Source organism: Salmo trutta, chromosome 34 (genome assembly GCF_901001165.1).
Source record: "Salmo trutta chromosome 34, fSalTru1.1, whole genome shotgun sequence".
Taxonomy (NCBI): Eukaryota; Metazoa; Chordata; class Actinopteri; order Salmoniformes; family Salmonidae; genus Salmo; species Salmo trutta.
Genome location: NC_042990.1, coordinates 27,742,718 through 27,760,191, shown reverse-complemented (window position 1 = coordinate 27,760,191; position 17,474 = coordinate 27,742,718). Strand labels below are relative to the sequence as shown.

General features: G+C 45.2%; 1 protein-coding gene across 3 annotated transcripts in view; it reads right to left on the bottom strand.

Moving 5' to 3' along the window:
* Positions 1-17,474, bottom strand: part of adgrb2 (adhesion G protein-coupled receptor B2) — a 470,244-nt gene that overhangs the window by 51,693 nt on the left and 401,077 nt on the right. For all 3 annotated transcript variants that reach the window (XM_029732443.1, XM_029732444.1, XM_029732445.1), the window contains 3 exons: positions 13,857-13,958; positions 11,788-11,887; positions 5,930-6,001 (listed from right to left, as the gene is read on the bottom strand). In XM_029732443.1, coding sequence (XP_029588303.1) covers positions 5,930-6,001; positions 11,788-11,887; positions 13,857-13,958 — 274 coding nt within the window. The remainder of the gene's footprint in view (positions 1-5,929; positions 6,002-11,787; positions 11,888-13,856; positions 13,959-17,474) is intronic.

Here is a 17,474-nt window from a genome sequence, read left to right as displayed (position 1 = left end):
TTAAGTATATTTTTTCAATTACATGTACTTCTGATGCTTAAGTATATTTAAAACCAAATATTCTTAGACTTTTGCTCAAGCAGTATTTTACCGGGTGACTTTTACTTGAGCCATTTTCTATTAAGGTATCTTTATTTTACTCAAGTATGACAAATGGGTACCAAAAGTACACAGTTGTTGAATCTAGATAGGCAGCCAGTCTACTGAGGGTTCCGTTAGGAGGATAATACTATTAAAACAAAGATAGATATGGTGGTAACTGACGCCAGAGGCACAGCGCTCAGAGATATAGCATATTGTTTGCTATTCTCTGATACTTTCGTTAGGTAAGCTAAAGCTGGGTGGTGGGTACACACTATGACATTTACACCCACATTACCTTTGGCATCATAAGTCACTTGAGAGAGAGAGCTAATACCAAGGCTTTCAAATTCAGGCCTGCCCCGAGCGATAAAATACACCTGATGGAACAGCAACGACTGTGAAGACACACCAATACAGGCACAGACACATGCATACACACACACGATAACATACGCCCTCTACACACATGTACAGATGGATTTTGTGTTGTAGATATGTGGTAATAGAGTAGTGGCAGGAGGGCAAACACTTAATGTGTTGTGAAATCTGTTAGGAATTAATTGTAATGTTTTTTAAATTGTATAACTGCCTTAATTTTGCTGGACACCAGGAAGAGTACTGGGGATTCATAATAAATACAAACACATTCAACTGTGAACTGTTGAATTTTGGGCATAATGTGCATTGGGGACAATGATAATAATGTAAAAAAATAAGATACTTGAACCAGTGCTTGACTTGGAGTGAAATAGGTGCAGGACTCATTTTGAGTGCTGGTACTGTTTATATGTACACTACATAACCAATCATCGAACATCTCACACCAAAATCATGGGCATTAATATGGAGTTGGTATATATAAAAGCCTCCACTCTGGGAAGGCTTTCCACTAGATGTTGGAACATTGCTGCAGGGACTTGGTTCCATTCAGCCACAAGAGCATTAGTGATGTCGGGCACTGACTGATGTTGGGCGATTAGGCCTGGCTCGCTGTCTGCGTTCCAATTCATCCATTCAATGCATGCCAGTAAAGTTTTCCACACCGATCTAGACAAACCATTTCTGTATGGGCCTCACTTTGGGCATTGAGGCATTGTCATGCTGAAACAGAAAGGGGCCTTCCCCAAATTGTTGCCACATATTTGGCTGAGTAGGACAACAAATCGCCACCCTATGAGTGGAATCTGAGAACAGAACACTGAAGTGAGCTGCAGAGCCAAAGAAAAGCCATCTTCACTCACAGTGGGCGTCCAGCGTGTGTTCCGTGTGTGTGAGAGAGAGAGACTGCATATTGGATCAGAGCAGATGAATTGGGCATTTACTGCTCTCTCGCTCTCTCTCTCTCTCTCTCTCTCTCTCTCTCTATTCAATCAATTCAAGGTGCTTTATTAGCATGGGAAACATATGTTAACATTGCCAAAGAAAGTGAAGTAGATAATATACAAATGTGAAATAAACAATAACAATGAACAGAAAACATTACACTCACAGAAGTTCCAAAATAATTAAGACACTACAAATATCATATTATTTATTAATTACAGTGTTGTAACGACGTGCAAATAGTATAATACATAAATATAGGTTGTGTTTACAATGATGTTTTTTACTGGTTGCTCTTTTCTTGTGGCAACAGGTCACACATCTTGCTGCTGTGATGGCACACTGTGGTATTTCACCTAATAGATATGGGAATTTATCAAAATCGGGTTTGTTTTCAAATTATTTGTGGATCTGTGTAATCTGAGGGAAATATGTGTATCTAATATGGTTATACATTTGGCAGGAGGTTAGGAAGTGCAGCTCAGTTTCCACCTCATTCTGTGGGCAGTGTGCACATCTTGAGAGCCAGGTCTGCCTATGGCGACCTTTCTCAATAGCAAGGCTATGCTCACTGAGTCTGTACATAGTCAAAGCTTTCCTTAAGTTTGGGTCAGTCTTAAGTATCGGCCTACTTAAGTATCCGCCTAACTCTTCTCTGCATGCATTATTTGGTGTTCTACGTTGTACATGGAGGATATTTTTGCAGAATTCTGCATGCAGAGTCTCAATTTGGTGTTTGTCCCATTTTGTGAATTCTTGGTTGGAGAGCGGATCCAGACCTCACAACCATAAAGGGCAATGGGTTCTATGACTGATTCAAGTATTTTTAGCCAGATCCTAATTAGTATGTCAAACTTTATGTTCCTTTTGATGGCATAGAATGTCCTTCTTGCCTTGTCTCTCAGATCGTTCACAGCTTTGTGGAAGTTACCTGTGGCGCTGATGTTTAGGCCAAAGTATGTATAGTTTTTTGTGTGCTCTAGGGCAACGGTGTCTAGATGGAATTTGTATTTGTGGTCCTGGCGACTGGACCTTTTTTGGAACACCATAATTTTGGTCTTACTGAGATTTACTGTCAGGGCCCAGGTCTGGCAGAATCTGTGTGGAAGATCTAGGTGCTATTGTAGGCCCTCCTTGGTTGGTGACAGAAGGACCACATCATCAGCAAACAGTAGACATTTGACTTCAGATTCTGGTAGGGTGAGGCCTGGTGCTGCAGACTTTTCTAGTTCCCTCGCCAATTCGTTGATATATATGTTGAAGAGGGTGGGGCTGTGGAAAGGGTGGGGCTGTGCCCTGTGGAAAGAAATGTGTGTGTTTTTTGCCTATTTTAAACGCACACTTGTTGTTTGTGTACATGGATTTTATAATGTCGGTTGTTTTTCCCCAACACCACTTTCCATCAATTTATATAGCAGACCCTCATGCCAAATTGAGTCGAAGGCATTTTTGAAATCTACAAAGCATGAGAAGACTTTGCCTTTGTTTTGGCTTGCTTGTTTGTCTATTAGGGTGTGCAGGGTGAATACGTGGTCTGTCGTACGGTAATTTGGTAAATAGACAATTTGACATTTTCTCAGTACATTGTTTTCACTGAGGAAATGTATGAGTCTGCTGTTAATGATAATGCAGAGGATTCTCCCAAGGTTGCTGTTGACACATATCTCATGGTAGTTATTGGGGTCAAATTTGTCTCCACTTTTGTGGATTGGGGTGATCAGTACTTGGTTCCAAATATTGGGGAAGATGCCAGAGCTAAGGATGATGTTAAAGAGTTTTAGTATAGCCAATTGGAATTTGTTGTCTGTATATTTTATCATTTCTTTGAGGATAACATCAACACAACAGGCCTTTTTGGGTTGGAGGGTTGTTATTTTGTCGTGTAGTTCATTCAAGGTAATTGGAGAATCCAGTGGGTTCTGGTAGTCTTTAATAGTTGATTCTAAGATTTGTATTTGATCATGTATTTGTTTTGCTGTTTGTTCTTTGTCATAGAGCCAAAAAGATTGGAGAAGTGGTTTACCCATACATCTCCATTTGGATAGATAATTCTTTGTGTTGTTGTTTGTTTAGTGTTTTCCAATTTTCCGGAAGTGGTTAGAGTCTATGGTTAGAGTCTATGGATTCTTCAATTACATTGATGTGCTGTTCCTTCTTTTTCCGTGGTGTATTTCTGTATTGTTTTAGTGTTCACCATGGTGAAGGCATAGTCTCAGGTTTTCTGGGTCTCTATGTTTTTGGTTGGACAGGTTCCTCAATTTCTTTCTTAGGTTTTTGCATTCTTCATCAAACCATTTGTCATTGTTGTCCATTTTCTTCGGTTTTCTGTTTTAAATTTTTAGATTAGATAGGAAAGTTGAGAGGTCAAATATACTGTTAACATTTACACCTTCACTTTTAAAGTGGAACCTTTTGTTGAGGAAGTTGTCTAGAAGGGATTGAATTTGTTGTTGCCTAATTGTTTTTTTGGTAGGTTTCCACACTACATTCCTTCCATCTATATAATTTCTTAATATTACTCAGTTCCTTTGGATTTGATGCCTCACGATTGAGTATTGCTCTGTTCAAGTAGACTGTGAATTTGCTGTGGTCTGACAGGAGTGTCAGTGGAATGACTGTGAACACTCTGAGAGACTCTGGGTTGAGGTCAGTGATAAAGTAGTCTACAGTACTACTGCTAAGAGATTAGCTATAGGTGTACCTACCATAGGAGTCCCCTCGAAGCCTACCATTGACTATGTACATACCCAGCGTGTGACAGAGCTGCAGGAGTTGTAACCCGTTTTTGTTGGATATGTTGTCATAGTCGTGCCTAGTGGGGCATATGGGGGAGGGAATGCTGTCACGTCCAGGCAGGTGTTTGTCCCCCTGTGTGCTGAGGGTGTCATGTTCTTGTCCGGTTCTGGCATTTAGGTCGCCACAGACTAGTACATGTCCCTGGGCCTGGAAATGATTGATTTCCCCCTCCAGGATGGAGAAGATGTCTTCATTAAAGTATGGGGATTCTGGTGGGGGGATATAGGTAGCACACAGGAGGACATTTTATCTCTATCTATCTTCAACTAGCTTTCTCTTTCTCTCTCCACCCTCACTAAGTTAACTCTGATTCCCTGCTGGGTACTTTGGCACGCTAATGGCTAGGTCATTCTCATTTCACAGTCAAATGGGTTTCCTTTGGGTCTATAATGTACTCCCTCCCTCCCCCATGTTCACCCTCTCCCCCTTTGTGTTCTTCATTATCCCTGTCTCCTTCTCTCTCCCTCTCTTTTCTCTGTCACCTCTCCCTCCCTATTTTTGTCCCACTCCCCCTCCTCTCTGCTATAGTCATTATTTTCATACATACACCCATGTTCCTTACCTCTCTCCTCATTTTCTCCATCCATCCATCTCTCTCCCTCCTCTCTCTGTGTTCATCACGGCTTCTATATATACATTTATGTTTTCTCACTCCCTCCCTCCCCCCTCTCTCACTATGCTAATCACATTTTCTATACATCTGTGTTCTCTCACTCCCTATTGGATAAATAACATTTTCCACGAATGTCTGCATGCTCTCTTTACCACTCTCTTTTCCCTCCCTCCCTTCCTTGTTCTCATACACACATTGTTGCTCTGCAACACACCCTCTCTATAGATCCATCAACTCTGTTCACTCAAGCGCCGTCTTCTTCTATTCCAACCCTCTGTCTATCTGTTACTCTCCGCAACTTCTTTAGACTGTCTGTCATCCCACTCTCCTCTCCTTCTCTCCACATCTCTCCAATCCAGAGGCAGCATACTCTCCTTACCCGTTGTGCTGCAGCTATTAGGGATTAGGTTCAGTCTCTGGCAGAGATTTTCATATTTACTAAAATAATTCCCGGATTTAGTTGACTAATCCTACGCTTTTGTGATATTGATTTAACATATATGGCTTAGCGCTTCTGGCATTTAATATTATGTTTTAAACTACTGTATCAGTTTATCCAATAACCTATTTAACTATGTATATCGTAGCTGGAGGAGAGGCTAGGAGATGCTGCGTAGGCACGGAATGAATCAAACCCCAATGCATTGTGGGTAGTTGGGTATTTGGGCATACTAGGGGGTCGTTTGCGATTGTGTGTGTATACGTGTGTGTGTATCTGTGTGTGTGCTTTCGGGCACGTGTGTGTGTGTGCATGCATGTGTGTATGTGTGGTAGATGGGTATTTGGTCTCACTAGGGGCCCTGTGTGGGTCTGTGGTGAATGGGCATTGAGGGCATTAGAATGGGGACTTATCATCTTACTTCATACAGTGTCTTAGTAATCTCTTTATAGGGGCCCTGCATCATCTGGACAATGCTGTATTATATTAATATATGCTGGAGCTGTTGGTATATTCACAAGAGTAATCCTTCCCATGTCTGAGCTGATTCTCTGTCTAGCTAGCTAGCTAGTACTGTACACTTCAGTAGGAGAAAGTCAACATACAGTAAACACACACACAGACAGGCACAGTCACACACACACACACACACACACACACACACACACACTAACCTCGCGGCGCATGACACAGTGCACAGTAATGATGACAAAGCCCTGGACAGAGTCAAAGACAGCAAACAGGACCTGAAACAGAGCAGAACAGAAGTCAGTTAGCATATACAGTAGATAGAGAGAGAGAAAAAGTGAGACAGAGAGAGAACGAGAGAAAGACAAACAGAGAGTGAAAGAGAGAGAGATAAAGAGAGCGAGAGAGAGCGAGAGAGAAAGAGAGAGAGAGAGAGAGAGAGATAGAAAGAGAGATAAAGAGATAAAGAGAGAGAGAGAAAGAGAGAGAGATGAAGAGAGAGAGAAAGAGAGAGAGAGAAATAAAGAGAGAGAGAGAGAAAGAGATTTTTGGAATTTGGGTAAGTTATTTTGATAATCTATACAAAAACATCCCACAAAAAGACTTACAACATAAGCATTTAGAAATCAAGAAAAATGTAACATCCTTGATGTAACATCAGTCATTAAAAACAACCAAAATCCATTAGATTTAGAAGGCTTGTGGCCTAGATAACATCAGAAATGAAATGCTGAAAAACATCACACCTGAGGTGCAAAATGCTGTGCTTAAATTGTTCAACATGGTATTAACTCTGGCTGCTTCCCTGATGTCAAAAGTGGAGACAAATCAGACCCCAATAATTTGCGTAAACAGCAACTTGGGAAAGGTTTTCTGTAGCATTTTGAATTCAAGAATTCAAACCTTTCTTCAAGAAAAAAATGCAAAGTAAATGTCAAATTGGCTTTCTCCCCAACCATCGCACTACTGACCATATATACACCTTACACACACTAATTAATAAACATGACCATCAAAAAAATATGGCAAATCTTTGCTTGCTTTATTGACTTTAAAAAATAATTTGATTCTATTTGGCACGAAGGGCAATTCAACAAAATTCTCCAAAGTGGGCTTGGTGGTAAGGTGTATGACTTAATAAAATGTATGTACACAGAAAACAAGTGTGCAATAAAAATCAAAAACCAAAGAACAGAATTATTTTCACAACGTCGAGGTGTGAGACAAGACTACAGTTTGAGTCCAAATCTTTTCAACATTTATATCAATGAATTAGCAGGCATGTTGGACCATTCTCCAGCCCCAGGGCTCACACTATTTGACACAGAGGTACCAACCAAAGAAGGTCTTCAACAAAACCTTAACATTCTAGTGTCACGGTTGTCTTCGTCCTCCGACGATAGGGCGAAATCGTCATCGGAAAATGTGGACCAATACGCAGCATGTTCGTGAATGCTCATCTTGATTTTTATTCACTACAAAAATGAACATACAAAAATAACAAAATACGAAAACGAACAACTAACAGTCTGGCAAAGCCTAGGGCTGAACACAGAACAATCACCCACAAAACACAAACACAAACACACCCTCATTTATGAGACTCTCAATCAAAGGCAGATAGAAAACACCTGCCTTCAACTGAGAGTCCCAACACCAATTCACCAGACATAGAAACAGACATACTAGACTCCACATAGAACTACCTAGACATAAACCAAACCCCGGACATACTAAATCAAACACCCTTTACACAAACACACCACCCCGAACCACATAAAACAAATACCCTCTGTCACGCCCTGACCAAACTACAAAACAATTAACCTTATATACTGGCCAGGACGTGACAGTACCCCCCCCTTAAAGGTGCTACCCCAGAAGCACCTTAACACAAAAAAAATTACCCCCAAACAATACCCAAAAGAAAATTCCCCCTTACTAAAGGGAGGGAAGGGAGGGTGGCTGCCGTCAACGACGGCACTGTGCTACACCCCCCCTCCCCAACCCACCTATATTGGAGGCGGCTCCGGCTCAGGCCGTTCCAGGCTGTCTGGGCAGTCTGGCAGCTCGGGACGGTCAGGGCAGTCTGGCAACTCGGGACGGTCAGGGCAGTCTGGCAACTCGGGACGGTCAGGGCAGTCTGGCAACTCGGGCAGGTCAGGGCAGTCTGGCAACTCGGGCAGGTCAGGGCAGTCTGTCAGCTCGGGGCAGTTCAGGGCAGTCTGGCCACTCCGGCAGTTCAGGGCAGTCTGGCCACTCCGGCAGTTCAGGGCAGTCTGGCCACTCCGGCAGTTCAGGGCAGTCTGGCCACTCCGGCAGTTCAGGGCAGTCTGGCCACTCCGGCAGTTCAGGGCAGTCTGTCAGCTCGGGGCAGTCTGGGCAGTCTGTCAGCTCGGGGCAGTCTGGGCAGTCTGGCCACTCCGGCAGTTCAGGGCAGTCTGGCCACTCCGGCAGTTCAGGGCAGTCTGGCCACTCCGGCAGTTCAGGGCAGTCTGGCCACTCCGGCAGTTCAGGGCAGTCTGGCCACTCCGGCAGTTCAGCGCAGTCTGGCCACTCCGGCAGTTCAGCGCAGTCTGGCCACTCCGGCAGTTCAGCGCAGTCTGGCCACTCCGGCAGTTCAGCGCAGTCTGGCCACTCCGGCAGTTCAGCGCAGTCTGGCCACTCCGGCAGTTCAGCGCAGTCTGGCCACTCCGGCAGTTCAGCGCAGTCTGGCCACTCCGGCAGTTCAGCGCAGTCTGGCCACTCCGGCAGTTCAGCGCAGTCTGGCCACTCCGGCAGTTCAGCGCAGTCTGACCACTCCGGCGACTGTTGACTGACGGGCAGCTCCGACGACTGTTGACTGACGGGCAGCTCCGACGACTGTTGACTGACGGGCAGCTCCGACGACTGTTGACTGACGGGCAGCTCCGACGACTGTTGACTGACGGGCAGCTCCGACGACTGTTGACTGGCGGGCAGCTCCGACGACTGTTGACTGGCGGGCAGCTCCGACGACTGTTGACTGGCGGGCAGCTCCGACGACTGTTGACTGGCGGGCAGCTCCGACGACTGTTGACTGGCGGGCAGCTCCGACGACTGTTGACTGGCGGGCAGCTCCGACGACTGTTGACTGGCGGGCAGCTCCGACGACTGTTGACTCGCGAGGCTGGGTTTACGCACTTGCCGTTTAGTGCGGGGAGCGGGAACAGGACGAGTCGGACTGGGTGGACGCACTTCCGGGTCCGCACGAGAGACAGGAGCTGGAAACCCAGGGCTATGGAGGCGCACAGCCGGTCTAGATCTTACCTCCTGCACAACCCGCCTTGGCTCGATGGAACTAGTAGCCCTGCACGAGCGGAGTGCTCGTACAGGGCAGACTGGGCTGTGCAGGGGCTTGATGGTAGCCGTGCGTAGAGCGGGAGTTGGGTAGCCTGGTCCTCGGAGGCGTACCGGCGACCAGATGCGCTGCGCAGGCATCCTCCTACCAGGCTGGATGCCCGCTCTAGCACGGCACCTGCGAGGGGCTGGAATAACTCGCACCGGACTGTGCGTGCGTATGGGTGAGATATTGCGCTTCTCAGCGAAACATGGCGCTCCCCACCTCATACGCTCCTCCATATAACCACGGGTAGCTGGCTTCCGGCTCTTCCTTCGCCTAGCCAAACTACCCGTGTGCCCCCCCCCAAAATTTTCTTGGGGGTGCCTCTCGTGCTTCAACGCCAGTCTTGTCCCTCGGAAACGTTCCCGGTCCATACCAGCCTTACTCCTATCCTCTCTCTCGCGTACCACCTGTTTCCAAGGAAGGCGATCTTTCCCTGCTTGGATCTCCTCCCAAGTGTAGGAGCCTTCTCCCTCCAAGATCTCCTCCCAAGTCCATCTCTCTCGTTTGTCCTCTTCGAAAATCCTCCGCTCCTTCCTCTGCTGCTTGGTCCTTTGGTGGTGGGTGATTCTGTCACGGTTGTCGTTGGTGAATGAGGACCAAAATGCAGCAGGTACGTGTATGCTCATATTTAGATTTATTAACTTACAAAAAACAACTGAATACAAAATAACAAAACTACTAGAACTAACAAACGAACAACAAAACAGTCTGGCAAAGCCTAGGGCTGAACACAGAACAATCACCCACAAAACACAAACACAAACACACCCTCATTTATGAGACTCTCAATCAAAGGCAGATAGAAAACACCTGCCTTCAACTGAGAGTCCCAACACCAATTCACCAGACATAGAAACAGACATACTAGACTCCACATAGAACTACCTAGACATAAACCAAACCCCGGACATACTAAATCAAACACCCTTTACACAAACACACCACCCCGAACCACATAAAACAAATACCCTCTGTCACGCCCTGACCAAACTACAAAACAATTAACCTTATATACTGGCCAGGACGTGACATCTAGAGCAATATTGCCAAAATTGGGCCTTGGCAGTAAATATATATATTTTTTAAATCATGATTTTCCCCCCCAAAAACAGATGTCAGAAACACAAATATAAATTCACCCCGAACAACACCATAATTGAACACACAAAAAATGACTCATACCTTGGTCTGACGATATGTGCATCGGGAAACTTTAATATGCAGTGAATGCACTCAAAGAAAAAGCCTCTCAAAGAAATGCACTCAAATGCACTCTCAAATGCACTCAAAGAAAAAGCATTGTTTGCAATAAAAATGAAATTATTCAAAATCAACATCCCAATTAGAATTTGGACCAAAATATTTGACAGTGTAATCCTACCAATAGCTCTTTCCAAAAGTGAGGTTTGGGGGCCACTTAATAAACTGGACTTTAAAATGTGGGACAAACATCCAATTGAAGCCCTACATGCAGAATTCTGACGGAAAAATTCTCCAAGTCCAAATTCAAAGCACTTCAAACCCAAGAGCTGAGCCCAGAAACGAGCCCTCTCAGTCAGCTGGTGTTGGACCTAACCAACCAAGCTGACACCAACACTGCTTCAAAAGAAAGAATTCCAATAAATAAAATCATGAACCAATCAAAGGACTCATATTTACAACATTGGAAAAACGAAACAAAATCCCAAAGCCGACTAAATTGCTATCTGGCCCTAGACAGAGAATATGAATTGGCTGATTATCTCTACTCTGTCAGAGATACGAAGCAGAGACAGATCCTTACCAAGTACAGGCTGAGGGACCACCTGGCAGAGACAGATCCTTACCAAGTACAGGCTGAGTGACCACCGATTGGCAATAGAAACCGGCAGACATAAAAAGACATGGCGACCCAAAGAGGAGCGTGTACGTGGTCACTGCACAACAGGGGAGGTAGAGACAGAGATGCACTTTCTCCTTTACTGTGATAAATATTCCTCACCAAGAGATTCATTATTCACAGAAATTACTACATTTATTACAAATGTTTATTTATTAAACCCAGAGGAAAAACTAAAAATACTCATGGGCGAAGGAGCAATGGCTCCTCTTGCAGCCAAATATGCATTTGCCTGCCATAGCCTGGGGGACACTGAATAATAACATCTGCATAGTAAACAGTAACTTACTTATTATTAGTATTAATGTTATTACTATTATTGCTATTATTGTTATTACTATTATTATTGTTGTTTATCATTCCAAATAGTCATGGTATGGGCAGTAGGGTGATGGTAATGATAGCAGTTTAGTGATGGTGGTGGTAGTAGTAGTAGTAATGATGATGGTAGTTGTAGTACTGATGTAATGGTAAAGATGACAGTTATTTAGTTATAAGTTAGTTATTATTTCATTTTCCATGTTTAGCCTTTTATATGTATTACATTTCTACTATATTGTTGATATTTTTGTATTTCATTTTGTATTATTATTTACTACCATTTTATATTATTATTTGTTATTCTTTATAATTTTATTACAATGTATATTGTATACATTGTTGCTTTGGCAATATTGACACAATGATTTCATGGCAATAAAGCAGATTGGTGTGTGTGTGTGTGTGTGTGTGTGTGTGTGTGTGTGTGTGTGTGTGTGTGTGTGTGTGTGTGTGTGTGTGTGTGTGTGTGTGTGTGAAGACGTGAAGACAGCAAAGTGTACCTGGAACAGTGTGGAGCGGCGGTCGGTAATGGCCAACACAGCAGACATCCAAGTCAGAGCCAGCAGAGGGAGAACTACACAGGAACTCCACAGGGACGCCCTGAGAGAGAAGAAATACCAGAGAAGAGGGAGAAGAGATGGAGAGGAGAGGGGAGAAGAGGGGGAGGAGATGGAGAGGAGAGGGGAGAAGAGGGGGAGGAGATGGAGAGGAGAGGGGAGAAGAGGGGGAGGAGATGGAGAGGAGAGGGGAGAAGAGGGGGAGGAGATGGAGAGGAGAGGGGAGAAGAGGGGGAGGAGATGGAGAGGAGAGGAGATAGGAGAGGAGAGAAGAGGGAGAGGAGATGGAGAGGAGAGGGGAGAAGAGGGGGAGGAGATGGAGAGGAGAGGGGAGAAGAGGGGGAGGAGATGGAGAGGAGAGGGGAGAAGAGGGGGAGGAGATGGAGAGGAGAGGGGAGAAGAGGGGGAGGAGATGGAGAGGAGAGGAGAGGAGATAGGAGAGGAGAGGGGAGAAGAGGGGGAGGAGATGGAGAGGAGAGGGGAGAAGAGGGGGAGGAGATGGAGAGGAGAGGAGATAGGAGAGGAGAGAAGAGGGAGAGGAGATGGAGAGGAGAGGGGAGAAGAGGGGGAGGAGATGGAGAGGAGAGGGGAGAAGAGGGGGAGGAGATGGAGAGGAGAGGGGAGAAGAGGGGGAGGAGATGGAGAGGAGAGGGGAGAAGAGGGGGAGGAGATGGAGAGGAGAGGGGAGAAGAGGGAGAAGAGATGGAGAGGAGAGGGGAGAAGAGGGGGAGGAGATGGAGAGGAGAGGGGAGAAGAGGGGGAGGAGATGGAGAGGAGAGGAGATAGGAGAGGAGAGAAGAGGGGGAGGAGATGGAGAGGAGAGGGGAGAAGAGGGGGAGGAGATGGAGAGGAGAGGGGAGAAGAGGGGAGGAGATGGAGAGGAGAGGGGAGAAGAGGGGGAGGAGATGGAGAGGAGAGGGGAGAAGAGGGGGAGGAGATGGAGAGGAGAGGAGATAGGAGAGGAGAGAAGAGGGAGAGGAGATGGAGAGGAGAGGGGAGAAGAGGGGGAGGAGATGGAGAGGAGAGGAGAGAAGAGGGGGAGGAGATGGAGAGGGGTGAAGAGGGGAGGAGAGGAGAGTAGAGGGAGAGGGAGAGGAAATGGGGAGGAGAGGAGAGGAGAGGGAGAGGAGAGGGGGAGAGAAGTTCAGCCTCCAGAATCTGGGATGGCAATTCTCTCATAACACATTCACACATGTGAGTGTGCACACAACCCCACACACGAGCACGTACACAAACCCACAGTGACACACACGAGCACGCACACAAACCCACAGTGACACACACGAGCACGCACCCAAACCCACAGTGACACACACGAGCACACAGTGACACACACGAACACACAGTGACACACACGAGCACACAGTGACACACACGAACACACAGTGACACACACGAGCACACAGTGACACACACGAACACACAGTGACACACACGAGCACACCGTGACACACACGAGCACACAGTGACACACACGTCAGTTGCTCTCCAGACGGTGTGATGGATGTAGAACTCGGCCAGGAGAGACGGATAACTGACAGCTGTCTATAAGGGGTCTGCTGATGTGAGACCCCAGCATGAGTGTGTGTGTGTGTGTGTGTGTGTTCCCTCTGGTTACCCATGAAATCTAACACCATTTGAATATGTTCATGCTGTCATAGTTTCATATCCAGAGTGTTAGACTGTCAGAAAGACAGACAGATCTGTCTTTAGCCTCAGAGAGAGAGAGAAAGAGAGAGAGAGAGAGAGAGACAGACAGAGACGGAAAGAGGGACAGAGAGAGAGAATGAGAGAGCCAGTGAAGGAGAGATGTAGAAAGAGAGAGAGAGATGGAAGAAGAGAGATGGTCATATTGACTCTCAGACAACTCTCTTTGCGCCTCACCAATGAGAGAGTGAGGGAAGGAGGGGAGAGAAGACAGAGAGAAAGAGACAGAGTGTGTGTGTGTGGGTGTGGGTGTGTGTGGGTGGGTGTGTGTCTGTGTGTGTGTGTCTGTGTGTGTGTGGACTAACATGGCGCTGCTGGCTGTAGAGCTGGACATAGCTGTACTTGAGATCACACCACACTTGGAGCATTTCAGGAGCAGTCTGCTACGCGACGCCTCCAGCGGTGGACTTTAAGACACACAAACACACACACACACGACAAGGGAGGATACACACACGACGAGGGAGGATACACACGACGAGGGAGGATGCACACGACGAGGGAGGATACACACGACGAGGGGTAGGGCACAAACACAGGCAAGGGGGGAGGAAGGGGAGGAAGGACACACAAAAGACAAAGGAAAACACACAATCGGAAACACACACACACACACACATTTAACAAGTAATGGGAGCATTGGGGCGCAAACCACATACACATACATGAGAGTGAGGAATGGATGTGTTGTGCGGTTGCAAAGGAAGACAAAAAGTACAGGACAGACATAATGGGCACATGGACAAGAAGAGAGGGAGAGGAACACAGAAAAAAAAGGAGAAAAATGTTCAAACCTCAAAGTAGTAGCAATGGACAACAAGTCAGAATACAAAGATCATGACAGAATGCAGTGACAGAGAAAGGCAAGCGAGAGGAAGTAGAACAGTGAGAGAGGGAGTGAAAGAGGGAGAAGTGAGAGAGGGAGTGAAAGAGGGAGAAGTGAGAGAAAGTGAGAAAAGAAAGAGCAAAGAGGACGCTGAGGAACAACCTAACAAAAACACTGATTAATAAGAATGTACAGTGAGACAGACGGGAACTGCCGGTACCAACTGTTTCTCTCCCCCCAGCGTGTGTGTGTGTGTGTTTGTGTGTGTTTTCTGTCCATGACCTATTTCAGAGATGATTAGTTGGTGTGGGTGTTTGGGACAGGCCAGTCTAAACAGCTTGTTGAGGTCTTCTGCTAACGGCCAGTCTGGGGCCCTGGTCATTACCAATAGGCCTCAGTGGCTCAGTGCTAGAACCATGATACAGATGTGTCTGGACAGTAATAAAGTAATGGTTCGGGCAGAGTGAGTCAAGTTGGTTTTGTGTGTGTGTTTGTGTTGAATGCTCTATGTGTGTGTTGAAAGCAGTGTGCACATTGAAAGATGTGTTTTTTATTGATATCGCTGTGCGTGTATAAATGTGTGTGTGTGTGTGTGTTGGGGGAACTGTGCTGAGGGTTGTTTAGTGCTGACTCAATGTGAAGCTTCATTGACTCTTGGAGTGCTTTCCCTCACATCCGAAACCAGCCGCAGACTGGTGTGTGTTTGTGTGTGTGTGTAGTGTAGTGTGTGTGTGTGAAATACTCTCAGAGTACTTGTCCTCTCAGAGGAAGCCAGCCAATGAGGCTACTGAGGTCAGACAGGGAGAGAACACAGCTAGACCATTAAAGAGAGGCTTGCTGCTGATGATGTGTGTGTGTGTGTGTGTGTGTGTGTGTGTGTAATGCTCAGTGCAGAATGATGGGGCAGTGCGTAGCGTGGCTATGCTACATTAGCCTCCCAGCACAGCTCATTGCCTTAGTGCCATCCACAGAAATACACTAAAACTAATGGCAAGTTGTCCTATTAGCATGGGGATGGAGGGAATGTGTGTGTGTTTGTGTAAGTGTTTGTTTCTGTGAGTGTGTGTGTGCCTGTCAATCTCTCTGTTTGTGAGGCCCATTTAAGCAGAAGTGTACTGCACCAAAAGGTTCGGTGTTTGCAGGGAGATGGAGCGATTTCATAGGTTCATAGACCGAGTCCGTATGTGTGTGTGTGTGTGTGTGTGTGTGTGTGTGTGTGTGTGTGTGTGTGTGTGTGTGTGTGTGTGTGTGTGTGTCTGAGGGATCTTGTCCTTGGGTGTTGTTCTCTCTGTGCATGTGTGTATGTCCTCTGCGTGTGTGAGTCCTCTGCGTGTGTGTGTGTCCTCTGCGTGTGCGTGTCCTCTGCGTGTGTGTATGTGTCCTTTGTGTGTGTGTGTTAACTGGCTTAATCCAAAATTGCGGCTAGGGGGAACAAGCCAATCTACACCGCAGATAGAGAACTATATAATTAACCTTCAGATAGAGAACTATACCATTAACCTTCAGATAGAGAACTATATCATTAACCCTCAGATAGAGAACTATATCATTAACCCTCAGATAGAGAACTATATCATTAACCCCCAGTTAGAGAACTATACCATTAACCTCAAGATAGAGAACTAAGCCATTAACCCTCGTATAGAGAACTATATCATTAACCCTCAGATAGAGAACTATATCATTAACCCTCAGATAGAGAACTATATCATTAACCCTCAGATAGAGACCTATACCATTAAACCAGAGAGAGAGAACTATATCATTAACCCCAGATAGAGAACAATACATTTAACCCTCAGATAGAGAACTATACCATTAACCCTCAAATAGAGAACTATACCATTAACCCTCAGATAGAGAACTATATCATTAACCCTCAGATAGAGAACTATATCATTATCCCCCAGATAGGAAACTATACCATTAACCCTCAGATAGAGAACTATACCCTTTACCCCCAGATGGAGAACTATACCAATAACCCTCAGATAGAGAAATATATCATTAACCCTCAGATAGAGACCTATACCATTAAACCAGAGAGAGAGACAACGATATCATTAACCCCCAGATAGAGAACTATACCATTAACCCTCAGATAAGAACAATACCATTAACCCTCAGATAGAGAACTATTCCATTAACCCTCAGATAGAGAACTATATCATTAACCCTCAGATAGAGAACTTTACCATTAAACCAGAGAGAGAGAACTATATCATTAACCCCCAGATAGAGAACTATACCATTAACCCTCAGATAAGAACTATACCATTAACCCTCAGATAGAGAACTATTCCATTAACCCTCAGATAGAGAACTATACCATTAACCCTCAGATAGAGAACTTTACCATTAAACCAGAGAGAGAGACAACGATATCATTAACCCCCAGATAGAGAACTATACCATTAACCCTCAGATAGAGAACTATACCATTTACCCCCAGATAGAGAACTATACCAATAACCCTCAGATAGAGAACTATATCATTAACCCTCAGATAGAGAACTATACCATTAACCCTCAGACAGAGAACTATACCATTAACCCTCAGATAGAGAACTATACCATTAACCCTCAGACAGAGAACTATACCATTAACCCTCAGATAGAGAACTATACCATTAAACCAGAGAGAGAGAACTATATCATTAACCCCCAGATAGAGAACTATACCATTAACCCTCAGATAGAGAACTATACCATTTACCCCCAGATAGAGAACTATACCAATAACCCTCAGATAGAGAACTTTATCATTAACCCTCAGATAGAGACCTATACCATTAAACCAGAGAGAGAGAACTATATCATTAACCCCCAGATAGAGAACTATACCATTAACCCTCAGATAGAGAACTATACCATTAACCCTCAGATAGAGAACTATATCATTAACCCCCAGATAGAGAACTATACCATTAACCCTCAGATAGAGAACTATACCATTAAACCAGAGAGAGAACTATACCATTAACCCTCAGATAGAGAACTATACCAGTAACCCTCAGATAGAGAACTATACCATTAACCCTCAGATAGAGACCTATACCATTAACCCTCAGATAGAGAACTAAATCATTACCCCTCA